This window comes from Rhinoderma darwinii, chromosome 6, assembly GCF_050947455.1.
Source record: "Rhinoderma darwinii isolate aRhiDar2 chromosome 6, aRhiDar2.hap1, whole genome shotgun sequence".
Taxonomy (NCBI): Eukaryota; Metazoa; Chordata; class Amphibia; order Anura; family Rhinodermatidae; genus Rhinoderma; species Rhinoderma darwinii.
This window is the reverse complement of record NC_134692.1, coordinates 68,303,118-68,318,046: the sequence shown is the minus strand read 5'-3', so window position 1 is coordinate 68,318,046 and position 14,929 is coordinate 68,303,118. Positions and strand designations below refer to the sequence as shown.

Here is a 14,929-nt window from a genome sequence, read left to right as displayed (position 1 = left end):
AGCTATCCATTCCCTTCTTCCCTTACTCCCATTCGGCGCTTTACTAATGACACAGTCGGTGCGATGACGTCATTACGCCGACTGCGCCAATATGGTGGATGACGTCGTCTGGTCTCTGACCAGTCCTGCGTCGCTGGAGGACGGCGTGGGAATGGGGACAGGTGAGGATGTTTTGTTTTTTCTGGGAAGCGTTGGGGGCAATATCTACAGGGGGCATTGTGTGCAGAGGGCATTGTAACTGGCACTATCTACAGGGGGTATTATCTAAAGAGGGCATTGTAATTGTCACTATATACAGGGGGCATTATCTACAGAGGGCACTGTAACTGGCACTATCTACAGGGGGCATTGTGACTGGTGCCATCTACAAGGGGCATTACCTACAGAGTGCATTGTAAGTGGCGCTATCTACATGGGGCATTATCTACAGAGGGTACTGTAACTGGCACTATCTACACGGGACATTGTAACTGGCGCTATCCACAGGGGGCATTGTTAGTGCGTTTGGTGTTTTACTTTACAGTGTTTGACCCAATTTAATTAATGGGCACAGTGTATGGTGCAATTATATTCAGGGGCACGGTGTATAGTACTATTATAATCAGTGCCACAGTTTCAGGGGCACTGTGTATAGTACTATTATATTATGGGGCACAGTGTATAATACTATTATATTCAGGGGCGCAGTGTATAGTACTATTGTATTCAGGGGCACAGTGTATGGTACTATTGTATTCGTGGGCGCAGTGTATGATACTATTATATTCAGGGGCATAGAGTGTGGCACCATGAATATTTTATCTTTGTATTAGGTGCGGAAATGTTGAAAAAGTAAGGAGGCGAAGACATCTGAGCTTCAAACTGCAGAAATGTGTCGTGCCCGGGAGAAGTCATCATAGAGGTCTGGAACTAATGGAGAAGAAAAGAGAAAAACAACGCAAAAGAATCTGAGACATCACCTGTGAGTCACTCAATGTAAATGCTTATTCTCCCTGTGACTGATCAGTACTGTAGTCACTGTATGATCTGCAGGGGGATGACGGTTGTTAACATTCTTTTTTGTTAAACAGCAACTCCCAGCATATCCTAACCATTGTTCAGGCTGTAATGGGAGCTGTCGTTTTATGTCATACAAACTTATATGGCAGGGGTTAAACTGAATTTGTAAATGATCTAAGTACTGAACTGTATTTGTTCTGGTGCTGTATATATGTACTTAGCTTGGTTCTGGGGCTGTATATATGTACTGAGCTTGGTTCTGGGGCTGTATATATGTACTGAGCTTGTTTCTGGTGCTGTATTTATGTACTGAGCTTGGTTCTGGTGTTGTATATATGTACTGAGCTTAGTTCTGGGGCTGTATATATGTACTGAGCTTGGTTCTGGGGCTGTATATATGTACTGAGCTTGGTTCTGGTGGTGTATATATGTACTGAGCTTGGTACTGGTGTTGTATATATGTACTAAGCTTGGTTATGTAGTTGTATATATGTGCTGAGCTTAGTTCTGGTGCTGTATATATGTACTAAGCTTTGTTCTGGTGCTGCATATTTGTACTGAGCTTGGTTCTGGAGCTTAATATATGTTCTTGTCATGATCCGTGTGTATGTGGACCGAGTAGGCCGCACCGCTGTAGCGGAGTAGTAGCTGGCCAAACAACAGTCCTAGTACAAAGGTACCTTTGATAGTCCAGATAGTAGCAGAGTCTAGGCACAGATGAACTTTCAGGCAGATGACACAATACGTGTGACAGGTGTGACAGGTGGCACAACACGACTACAATACTCTAAGGCACAGGAACAAATATAGCACGGGATACAGGTAGCAGGGCATGGGAACAACATGAACAGGATAACAGTAAGGGACCATTTGTTAAGACTAACATGGGTAAATACAACAACGCTCAAGCAATGGGTGAAAGGGAAAAACCCTTTTTATAGTCCAGGGTGATCATGGGCTAATTACAGATTTTACACATGTGCGCATACTGGCCTTCTAAGGCCGGGCGTGAGCGTGCGTACCCTACGAGAACCATCACAGTAATGTGGAAATGAGTTCCGGTGTCCCTCAGGAGGGAGATGCCGTCAATGACAAACTCGTCCATGGCCGCGGCCGTTGAGGGGTAAGTTAGAACCACGGTCCGCGGCTGTGGACGTTACGGTATCCCCCTTCTTACGCCCCCTGTTCTTGGGGCCAGAGCGAGAGTGAAACTTCTCAATGAGGGTAGGAGCATTGGGGTTCTCTTCTGGCTCCCAGGACCTCTCCTCTGGACCAAACCCCTTTAAAACCACCAAATAAAAAGTTCTTCCTCCTATTTTTTTGAAGTCCAGGATCTACTTAACTTCAAACACATTGTCACAACCGCTGGCAGCAACTGCAGGGCTTGGAGTCTTAGAGTAGCTGTTCAGGACCACAGGCTTCAGGAGAGACACATTAAATAAGTTGGGGGATCCTGAGGGTAGGAGACAGCCAAAGTTTATAAGAGACAGGTTTAATATGCATCAGGCTCTCAAAGGGTCAGAGGAACCTGGGAGCAAATTTGTATGACGGCACCTTCAGCCGGATATGCCTTAAGGACAGCCAGACTTTGGTACATGGAAGATACAGAGGCGTCTCTCCTCTCCTAGTATCTGCCTTTCGCTTCATGCGATCGACTGCATGCAGAATAGAGAACCGGTTTTGCTGCCATACCTGTATAAAACCTCCAAATGCAGAGTCAGCTGCGGGTACCAGGGATGTAACAGGAACAGGAAGAGAGATTCGTGGATGTTGGCCGTACACAATGTAGAATGGTGTGGAAGTAGTGGACTCACTTGTGTGGTTGTTGTATGAGTACTCGGCACATGGAAGAAGCTGTACCCAGTCATCATGCTGCATGGAGATGAAGTGGCGAAGATAATTCTACATGATTTGTTTAATCCTCTCGACTTGGCCATTGGACTGGGAATGATAGGCTGAAGAAAAGTCTAACTTCACGTCTTGGAGTTTACAGAGGGCTCTCCAGAATTTCCAGGTGAACTGAACCCCCCGATCAGACACGATATGAAGCCATGCAAACGGAAGATGTGCTGGATGAAGAGGTTAGCCAGTCGAGCAGCAGAAGGTAGGCCGGTCAGCGGGACAAAACTAGCCATCTTCGAGAACCGGTCCACCACCACTGACCATATTGCATCCTGCAGAGGAAGGGAGGTCTGTGACAAAGTCCATTGCTATATGCTGCCAGGGAGCATTGGGCACAGGCAGAGGTTGGAGCAGACCGGCAGGCTTGGAGTGAGCAACTTTGTTGGAAGTACACACAGTGCAGGACGAGACAAAGTCCACAATATCTTAGGGTAGCGTGGGCCACCAGAAATGACGAGCAATCAGATCTCGGGTTTTAGGTGCACCCGCGTGTCCAGCCAGTTTGGAGCTGTGCCCCCACTGAAGGATTCTCCTCCTGTCTGCCAACCGCACAAATGTTCTCCCTGGAGGGATGTCTCTAACTTGCAGAGGATTAGCAGAAATAATACAGGACGGGTCAATGATACTTTGTGGGGACTCCATGGTGTCCTCTGTTTCAAACGACCTGGACAGGGCATTGGCCCTCACATTTTTGTCAGCGGGACGGTAGTGGAGCACAAATTGGAACCGAGTGAAGAACAGCGACCACCTGGCTTGATTGTGGTTCAGCTGTTGGGCCGACTGGAGATAGGTGAGGTTCTTGTGGTCGGTATATATCAGGATGGGGTGAGCTGCGCCCTCTAGTAGATGTCTCCACTCCTCCAGAGCCAATTTGATGGGCAGTAACTCCAGATCCCAAATAGAGTAATTGCGCTCTGCAGGAGAAAAAAGTCTAGAGTAATAGCCACATACCACTGCCTTCCCTTTGGAACCTCTCTGACACAGAACTGCACCTGCACCAACAGAGGAGGCGTCCACCTTCAACAAAAACTCTTGAGACACATCAGGATGATGGAAGGTTGAGGCTGATGTGAAGGCACTCTTAAGGCTATTGAATGCAGATTCTGCCTCTAGAGTCCAGACCTTGGCGTTCATACCTTTTTTGGTGAGTGTAGAGATGTGGGTCCGTCAGTGAAGAGAAGTTTGGGATAAACTGCCGGTAGATGCTGGAGAATCCCAAAAAAAACGCTGTATGGACCTCAGGCCTTGAGGATGTGGCCGTTCCAGAACGGACTTTACTTTCTCAGGATCCATCTTGAGGCCTTGATACGAGATGTTGTAGCCCAGGAAGGGTAGAGAATTCTTCGCAAAAATGCACTTCTCCAGCTTGGCATACAGACGATTCTCCCTTAATCACATGCCTCCGATGAGTCATCAGATCTGGAGAGAAAATCAAACTATCGTCGCGATAGACCAAAACACAGACTTAGAGGAGATCGTGGAAGATATCATTAACAAATTCTTGGAAGACCGCAGGAGCGTTACACAGACCGAAGGGCATTAGCAGGTATTCATAATGCCCATCTCGAGTGTTGAGTGCCGTCTGCCATTCATTGCGCTGGCGGATCCGGATAAAATAGTAAGCCCCACACAAGTCTAGTTTAGAAAAAATCTTGACTCCTCAAATAGTTTGGAAATTAGTGGCAATGGATATTTGTTCTTGACCGTTATTTTATTGAGACCACGGTAGTCAATGCAAGGTCGAAGAGATCCGTTTTTTTTTCTTGACAAAGAAGCACCCGGCCCCGGCCGTGGAGGAGGATTTTTGTATGAAACCCCTCTCCAGATTCTCCTTGATATAGGCCGACATGGACTGAATCTCTGGTAAGGAGTGAGGGTATACTCACCCACGGGGAGGTGACGCATTTGGAACCAGTTCAATGGGGCAGTCATAAGCCCGATGTGGGGGAAGCGTCTCAGCCTCCTTCTTGCTGAAGTCATCTGCAAACTGAGAGAAAAGAGGAGTTAATCCTGCCAATGACTGAGGCAGAGGAGGCTGGACAGGATGGATCTGTAACAGACAGCAGTTGAGATATTTGGAGCCCCATTGGAGAACCTCTCCGGAATTCCTGTCCAGGACTGGGGTATGTAACCGGAGCCAAGGCAGGCCCAGTAGGACAGGATTGACAACTTTAGGCAAAACAAGAAACTAAACCAGTTCAGGATGGAGGGCTCCAACTTGGAGCTTCAGCGGCTTGGTTTCAGATAGGATCGGGTCGGGCAGAGGCAGTCCATTCACCGAGGCAACAGCCAAAGATGTCTCCAGAGGGACTGTGGGCGACTGGAGATGATCCACTAGGTCTTTTTGGATGAAGTTTGCCGTGGACTCTGAATCCAGATAGGCAGTGACCCGGGGCATCTCGATTCCAATATCCGCTCTTCCTTGCGCCGTCATGCCAACTCACCAGTATAAAGAAGGTAAGTACATTTAGACCATCATATATTTATATGCCAATAAATTGATGAGCTACTTCACTTAGTATATGTTTAAACAGAAAGCAAGTATACTACTTATACCTGGATGCCTCCCTCTGACTATATATTGGTCTCTACTTTTGATCTTAATATACTTAACCAACAGCACGTCATGACACTGTACCATACATCACTTCTATGAACCCTATGTGCACTTACAGTGGTTGGTGGAATGTGCATATATATAGGAATACAGTACAACTCTATCTGCTACAATTTACACATTGTGACTACACATTGTGACCGACAGTGGTATCCTCGATTTATTCAACTATATACAATACAAGATGTTATTGGCTCAAACTTGTGATTGCATGTATCCATTTTTTCCTATGTTGTATGATCCCCTGTATTATTTATCCAACTCTGTATATATGTATATACTTTATGATATATAGTACTTAACTGTTTTTATTCATCACATACTAGGCATTTTATGGAAATAATATATATGTATTTATTAATATGTATTTCTAGTGCTTGAGAAGGGCCTATGTTTGGATCGAAACTATGCAACCTAGTATGAGAAATTAAAGATATTTTACTTGCAAATCTACTCCTATTGGTGTGCGTAATACTTTCTACAGTCTACAGTGGTTTGGGCCCCTATGTATGCACCCATCCTCAAGATCACCTGGTGCTATCTAAACTTATCTCGCATTATACTAGAAGTGGTTACCTTTCATCCTGCCTAAGATAATAATAAGACAAATGCTATTTCAGGAATTATCTTAATATAGTAACATGGTAAATTGATTTAAAAAAACACCAACAAAAATGATAAAATATGTTTTCAATAAAAAGTTGATTTAAACAATAGGTCATTTTTGTGACGATAGATTCCTTACTGGAGAGTACTGGAGAGTTTATTAAGGGAAATACCACTGTAATTAAGTTCTGTTGGCTGAACCACGTCCAAAAAAAGAGTTGTAAGCAAATGGTCCTTAGGATACACTTTATTACATGATTTTTATTTTATGATTTGATTACGCTGGCTCATATTCAAGACATGCTGCAAATTGTTTCCTGACAAAAGGGGTTTGTACCCTACTAAATAGGATTAAACAGTGTGAGCAAATAAAGGCTTACATGTTTCAATATATAGAAGGCCATGGTCTAGCCCCCCACATGCGGCTGAAACCCTGCCCATATTCAGTGGTTAATGTCCGCACAATTTTGCAGAGTATTACCATATTACCATGTAATTTGCCACTGCAAGTAATTACTAAAGTCATTAGTAAAGTTACCTTTGTTCGGCCAATCAGGAGGCTTGGCCGGCTGGCCAATCAAAGAACGTCCCCTCTCTGGCCAATCAGAACACTAGGCGTAGTATTTAAACATCTCTGTAGTCTGGCTTCAGTGCCAGTTAATCTGTAATGGTACTGCCAGGGGTGGATTTGCAATGTAAAACACCGGGAAGATTCCCGGTGGGCCGGTCAGTCAGTGGGCCGCCCTGATACCTCCAACTGCCAGCTCCCCTGGATGCAGCACACTCTGTGCCACTTGGAATTGCTGATTGGATGAGAACCAGTCAGTCTCCTTAGCTGACAGGCATTCATCCAATTAGCAGGTCCTCTTGCAGCTATGGGAGAACCAATAGTGGGTGTAGGCATGACGAGATCGCGGCCCTGCAAGGTAATGCAGGCAAATTACAGGAGAGAGTGTAAGGCCTCATGCACACGACCGTAGCCATGTGCACGGCCGTGATTTTCTGGTCGGCCGGCAGCGGAGTGTTACCTGCAAATCGCAGAACACGGCCGTAATAAGACATGCCCGTTCTTTCTGCGGTCCAGGTTCCTGGGCCATGCACGGACCGTGGAAACAACGGTCGTGTGCATGGGTCCATAGGAATGAATGGGGCTGAAATTCTCCCGTGGATTTTCGGGGTAATTGCGGCCGCAAAAGCACGTTTGTGTGCATGGGGCCTAAGAGCCTAGGCTGCAACGTACTACTAAAAGTAAATAATGTTGGGGGGAAATGTCTGATTATATTTAATGTGTTGGGGCAGGTGAGAAGAAAACTTTCAAAAAATTGCGGCATTCATAAGGCTGGTTTCACATGCAGCGGTCAAAATGCTTTTTTTACTGCACCACTTTCCTACAATTTTCAGAAAATCGCGGCAAAAGCGCACTATTTTGCTGTGATTTTTCGAAGAGCGTGGCAAAACCGTACCGTGCTGTTTTGACGCGATTTTCGGAAAATTTGTGGGAAAAAGGGTGCAGTTTTGCCGCAATTTTCAGAAAATCACAGCACAATGGTGCTGTGAAAAACATATTTTGACCGCGGCATGTGAACCAGGCCTCATGAATATTTGCTGCTCCTGTCCCCTGTTCTATAGCTGTGACTTTACATGTCGCAGTCAAAACGTGTCTTGACTGCGCCAGGAAAACCCAGCCTCAGGCCGGTTTCCCACATAGCGTGAACGCTGCAGAATTTCCGCAACAGAGTTCTGTATGTAAATTCTGCAGCATTTACAATAGCAGCAAAGTGGATGAGATTTAGAAAATCTCATGCCCACACAACAGAAAAAAAAGCAGCGTAAATGTAAAAAAATTTACCTGCGGTGCGGAATTGAAATCCGCAGCATGTCAATTTATGTTGCGTTTTCATTGATTTTCTGTTGCGGGTTTTCCCCATTGAATTCAATGGGGATGCAAAACCCACAAGAGAAAGCCATGTGTTGCGACTTTTGCGCAAGAATCGCAACTCAGGAAAAAATAAATCATACGTACCCAAAACTCTCTCCTTCTTCCTGCAGTTACGTCCTCCTGGGATGATGATTCATCCCAAGTGACCTCTGCAGCCAATAACAGATTGCAGCTTCACATGGCCTGCATCGTCATCTTGGGAGGCCAGAGTATGCGCAGAAAAGAGGGAGAGTGAAGACTGTCCCGTACTGTAATCATATTTACAGTATAGGACAGTTTTCCCGCAGTGAGGCAGGGACTCCTGGCGTCATAGATAACTATGACGCTAGGAGCCCGGCTACCTGAAGTGTGTTCGGTCTGGGAAATACTGCCGACATACGGTCCGTATATCACGGACCAAACACGCTCGTGTGAATTCGGCCTAAGTATGGACATTTTTATTTTTACCCCACCACTGCATGCATTCCGCAGCAAAAATAAGGTTCGAAAAACCGCACCACAATACGGTGTGGTTTTTTGGACGGAAGGTGCTGCGGATTCCAGGTCAGATATGCTGCACAATTTTTACGCAGCGTATCCGACCCGTGGGCACCCCACCTCAGGCTGGATTTTTGAGCTGCAGTTTTGGTCCTTTTTTTGCTGTGATTAGCACAATATAGTGGCTAAATGCTACAGTTTTTTTTTGTGATTTTGCAAAAAAAGCTGTGTCTTGCCGTAATTTCACAGTAGTAGCGGCAAAAAGACGCACGACAACCGCCGTGTTTGAACCCAGCCTAATGTACGGCACGGGACTGCTGAGGTCAGTGATTTGGCTGTTTGCACCACCTACTTTTTTGGAGTATTTGCCCTGCCTACCAGTGCATTGCCTCACTTAATTGTGCGTTAGCCCCCCTACTGTAAATGTTCCGACTTTGTATTTTTGCAATGGCTCAACTTACCACCAATGTGACTATGGCTAAAGCATTTTTTGCCTGTCTACTTGTGTTGGCCTCGCCTGCTGCCAATTTTGACCTACCTACAATACCAAGGATAGATTAGATTTTTTTCCAGGGCCACTTTAAGCTCCCAATCCGCCCCTGGGTACTGCTCAACTGCTGATGTTTAAAACCAGATGTCAGCTGGATCTAAGGGATCCCTGGTTTTTACCTTTTTAGCTCCGTGCAGAGTCGTGGACATTCTTATTGGTTAGCCGGTCAAGCCTAATGATCGTCCCCAGGAGCCTCGCCGTGACTGGTCGATGAGGGCCACGGTAGTATATTACACAAAGTGTAGCAAAATTGATTCAATGTGTGTGTAAATTCTCAAATCTTATCGCTTGTCCACACACAACGGAATTGCTGCAGAAAATTTCTGCAGCAATTCCGTTAAAAGTCATAGGCTTTCCTCTGCGGCAAAAACACACAATTTCCTGTGGTTTTTGCAGCAGAAAAGGGTGCGTAAATTGCTGCATTTTTCTCAATGTTGTGAGATGAAGACATCTCCTCTGAAAAACGCAGCAATTCTGGACACTTTCCGTAACAGGAATTGACATGCTGCGGTCCGAAAAATACGCACCACAGGGCAATTTTTGCTTAAACATTTTACGCACCGTGTGGATGAGATTTTTTAAATCTCATCCACTATGCTGCTATTGTATTCTGCTGTGTTTTTCCAGCCGAAATTACAGCCGGAAAAAAATGCGGTAATTCCGCAGCGTGTGGGCGAGCCCTAAGACTTTAAGTACCAGATCAAAGTAGCAGTCCATGTGAGAACATTTTAGGAATATAAACTGTAGAGCGGTGAAGTTAAATGGGAGCGCAGAGCAGATTGAACTATGAAAATATATCAGTGTGTACATGAACTATTTATCATATATAAATATAAAGTTACAGTAAAATTTGCTGCTGTTTTATAGAGCTTAGCAACTCTGTATATTTATTTATGTAGCCAAGTTTATCTTGACTCTGTTACTTGCTGCAGCATGATATCACACAACAAAAGCCATTGAAAAAATTATTTCAAAAGTCAAGTTAAAAATTATCTTTAGGCCTCATGCACACGACCATAGCCATGTGTACGGTCATGATTTTCGGGTCGACCGGCTGTGGAGTGTCACCCACGAGCCGCCCGAAAATCGCGGGCCATGCACATGGCCGAGTTCATTATTTCCTAAGGGCCTGGACCGCAGAACACGGCCGTAATAAGACATGCCCGTTCTTTCTGCAGTCCAGGCTCCTGGGCCATGCATGGAAACCACGGTCGTGTGCATGGGCCCATAGAAATGAATGGGGCCGCAAATCTCCCATGGATTTTCGGGGGAATTGCGGCCGCAAAAGCACGTTCATGTGCATGGGGCCTTACTGTGTATTTAATGAGTTAAAAGTCAAGATAAAGATACATCTGTATGTCAGGCCAAGGTTGGTTTTAGAAGCCCTCATCTTGCCCACATTAAATTTGGTTTGGATGTACTATGTGTGCACCAGCCAGTGTTACAGATGTAATTCAACTTTCCTGTATCTTTCTAGATCATTGTGGTACCTTGAGGGTATGTTCACACAGCCTATTTGCAGACGGAATTCGGGCGTTTTACGCCTCGAATTACACCTGAAAAAACGGCTCCATTACGCCTACAAACATCAGCCCATTGCTTTCAATGGGATTTACGATGTTCTGTTCCCACGAGGTGTAATTTTACGCGTCACTGTCAAAAGACGGCGCGTAAAAAGACGCCCGCGTCAAAGAAGTGCATGTCACTTCTTGGGATGTTTTTGGAGCCGTTTTTCATGGACTCCATTAAAAAACAGCTCCAATAACGTCCGTAAAATACGCCCCGAAAAACGAGAGTTGTTAAAAAACGTCTGAAAATCAGGAGCTGTTTTCAGGCGAAAACAGCTCCGTAATTTCAGACGGATTTTGCTACTGCGTGTGAACATACCCTGATTCTGTAGGTAGACAGATGATATGCTTCACTAGCTACATACATTACTAATAATATGGTTACAATAAAACCTACCTTTGTTTTTGGCTCAAGAATTTTCACACCATATATTGATATTTGTAGTTCAACCTTTGGAGTTTTCTGACCTTCAGATTTCTTGATATGTCTTGCAAACTTTAAAAAAAAAAAAAAAAAAATTACCTCCTACTACATATTAAAAATTATATATATATATGTGTGTATATACATACATATATACATATATATACAGTTATGTGCAGAATTATTTGAACAGTGACACAAGTTTTCGTATTTTAGCTATTTACCAAAGGTAATTGGACAATTATCTCAAAAGCTATTTAATGAGCTGCATAGGCTATTCCCTCGTTAATCTATCATCAATTAATCAGGTAAAAGGTCTGGAGTTGATTCCAGGTGTGGCATTTGCATTTGGAAGCTGTTGCTGTGAACCCGCAACATGAGGTCAAAGGAGCTCTCAATGCTAGTGAAACAGACCATCGTTAGGCTGAAAAAAATGAAGAAATCCATCGTAGAGAGCAGAAATGTTAGGAGCGGCCAAATCAACAGTTTGGTACATTCTTGGAAAAAAAGAGCGCACTGGTGATCTCGTGAACTACAACAGGCCTGGATGTCCACGGAAGACAATAGTAGTGGATGTTCGCAGAATCCTTTCCATCGTGAAGAAAAACTCCTTCACAACATCTACCCAAGTGAAGAACACTCTCCTGGAAGTAGCTGTATCAGCATCTAAGTCTACCATAAGAGAAGACTTCATGAGAGCAAATACAGAGCATTCACCACAAGGTGCAAACCATTAATCAGCCTCAAAAATAGAAAGGCCGGATTAGACTTTGCCAAACAACATCTAAAGAAGCCAGCCCAGTTCTGGAACAGCATTCTTTGGACAGATAAAACTAAGATCAACCTGTACTAGAATAATGGGAGGAAGAAAGTATGGAGAAGGCTTGGAACGGCTCATTATGATACAAAGCACACCACATCCTCTGTAAAACATGGTGGAGGCAGTGTGATGCCATGGGCATGCATGGCTGCCAAAGGCACTGGGTCGCTAGTGTTTATTGAGGATGTGACTGAAGACAGAAGCAGCCGGATGAATTCTGAAGTGTTCAGGAATATACTTTCTGCTCAGATTCAACCAAATGCAGCAGGGTTGATTGGACGTCACTTCTCTTTGTATGTGTGTGTATATATATATATATATATATATATATATATATATATGTGTGTGTGTATATACATACATATACAGTTAGGTGCAGAAATATTTGAACAGTGACACAAGTTTTGGCATTTTAGCTGTTTACCAAAGGTAATTGGACAATTATCTCAAAAGCTATTTAATGGGCTGCATGGGCTATTCCCTCGTTAATCCATCATCAATTAATCAGGTAAAAGGTCTGGAGTTGATTCCAGGTGTGGCATCTGCATTTGGAAGCTGTTGCTGTGAACCCGCAACATGAGGTCAAAGGAGCTCTCAATGCTAGTGAAACAGACCATCGTTAGGCTGAAAAAAATGAAGAAATCCATCGTAGAGAGCAGAAATGTTAGGAGTGGCCAAATCAACAGTTTGGTACATTCTTGGAAAAAAAGAGCGCACTGGTGATCTCGTGAACTCCAACAGGCCTGGATGTCCACGGAAGATAGTAGTAGTGGATGTTCGCAGAATCCTTTCCATGGTGAAGAAAAACCCCTTCACAACATCTAGCCAAGTGAAGAACACTCTCCTGGAAGTAGATGTATCAGCATCTAAGTCTACCATAAACAGAAGACTTCATGAGAGCAAATACAGAGGATTCACCACAAGGTGCAAACCATTAATCAGCCTCAAAAATAGAAAGGCCGGATTAGACTTTGCCAAACAACATCTAAAGAAGCCAGCCCAGTTCTGGAACAGCATTCTTTGGACAGATAAAACTAAGATCAACCTGTACTAGAATAATGGGAGGAAGAAAGTATGGAGAAGGCTTGGAACGGCTCATTATGATACAAAGCACACCACATCCTCTGTAAAACATGGTGGAGGCAGTGTGATGCCATGGGCATGCATGGCTGCCAAAGGCACTGGGTCGCTAGTGTTTACTGATGATGTGACTGAAGACAGAAGCAGCCGGATGAATTCTGAAATGTTCAGGGATATACTTTCTGCTCAGATTCAACCAAATCCAGCAAGGTTGATTGGACGTCACTTCTCGTACAGATGGACAATGACCCAAAACATACTGCAAAAGCAACCCACACGTTTTTTAAGGCAAAGAAGTGGAATATTCTGCAATGGCCAAGTCAATCACCAGACCAGATCTCAACCCGATCGAGCTGCATTTCACTTGCTTAAGACAACATTTACGGCGGAAAGACCTACAAACAAGCAACAACTGAAGACACTGCAGTAAAGGCCCGGCAAAGCATCACAAAGGAGGAAACCCAGCGTTTAGCGATGTCCATGGGTTCCAGACTCCAGGCAGTCATTGCCTGCAAAGGATTCTCTACAAAGAAATTTTAAAAAAACATTTTATTTATGGTAATGTTAATTTGTCCAAATACTTTTGAGCCCCTGAAATGAGGAGGCTGTGTAGAAAAATGGCTGCAATTCCTAAACGTTTCACAGGATATTTTTGTTCAACCCCTTGATTTAAAGAGGCTCTGTCACCAGATTTGGCAACCCCTATCTGCTATTGCAGCAGATCGGCGCTGCAATGTAGATTACAGTAACGTTTTTATTTTTAAAAAACGAGCATTTTTGGCCAAGTTATGACCATTTTTGTATTTATGCAAATGAGGCTTGCAAAAGTACAACTGGGCGTGTTGAAAAGTAAAAGTCCAACTGGGCGTGTATTGTGTGCGTACATCGGGCGTGTTTACTACTTTTACTAGCTGGGCTTTCTGACGAGAAGTATCATCCACTTCTCTTCAGAACGCCCAGCTTCTGGCAGTGCAGACACAGCCGTGTTCTCGAGAGATCACGCTGTGTCGTCACTCACAGGTCCTGCATCGTGTCAGACGAGCCGGCACCAGAGGCTACAGATGATTCTGCAGCAGCATCGGCGTTTGCAGGTAAATCGATGTAGCTACTTACCTGCAAACGCTGATGCTGCTGCAGAATCAACTGTAGCCTCTGGTGCCGATGTGGCCGACACGATGCAGGACCTGGGGCAGAAAGTGAGTGACGACACAGCGTGATCTCTCGAGAACACGGCTGTGTCTGCACTGCCAGAAGCTGGGCGTTGTGAAGAGAAGTGGATGATACTTCTCATCAGAAAGCCCAGCTAGTAAAAGTAGTAAACACGCCCCGATGTACGCACATAATACACGCCCACTTGGACTTTTACTTTTAAACACACCCACTTGGACTTTTACTTTTAAACACACCCACTTGGACTTTTGCAAGCCTCATTTGCATAAATACATAAATGCCCATAACTTGGCCAAAAATGCTCGTTTTTTAAAAATAAAAACGTTACTGTAATCTACATTGCAGAGCCTATCTGCTGCAATAGCAGATAGGGGTTGCAAAATCTGGTGACAGAGCCTCTTTAAACCTGGAAGTCTACACTTCAATTGCATCTCAGTTGTTTCATTTCAAATCCAATGCGGTGGCAGCGGAGCCCAAATCATGAAGATTGTGTCACTGTCCAAATAATTCTGGACCTAACTGTATATACACATACACACACACACACATACATACACACACACACACACACACACACACACACACACACACACACACACACACACACAGTGTGTACATCTATGAATATTTTATTTTTGAATTAGAACAAGGAATCTTAGCACCACCTACTGGTCTATTTGTGATATAAAGGCTTTAGCGTCTGACATGAATATTCAGAATAGTCACACATTATTATCAAACATGTCTAAATCAATGCTGTTAGTAAATCTAAAGTTA

General features: G+C 44.2%; 1 protein-coding gene across 8 annotated transcripts in view; it reads right to left on the bottom strand.

The window, feature by feature from the left end:
* The window catches only part of GULP1 (GULP PTB domain containing engulfment adaptor 1), a 590,342-nt gene that overhangs the window by 140,337 nt on the left and 435,076 nt on the right, over positions 1-14,929 (bottom strand). For all 8 annotated transcript variants that reach the window (XM_075829911.1, XM_075829914.1, XM_075829910.1 and 5 more), the window contains one exon: positions 11,056-11,154. In XM_075829911.1, coding sequence (XP_075686026.1) covers positions 11,056-11,154 — 99 coding nt within the window. The remainder of the gene's footprint in view (positions 1-11,055; positions 11,155-14,929) is intronic.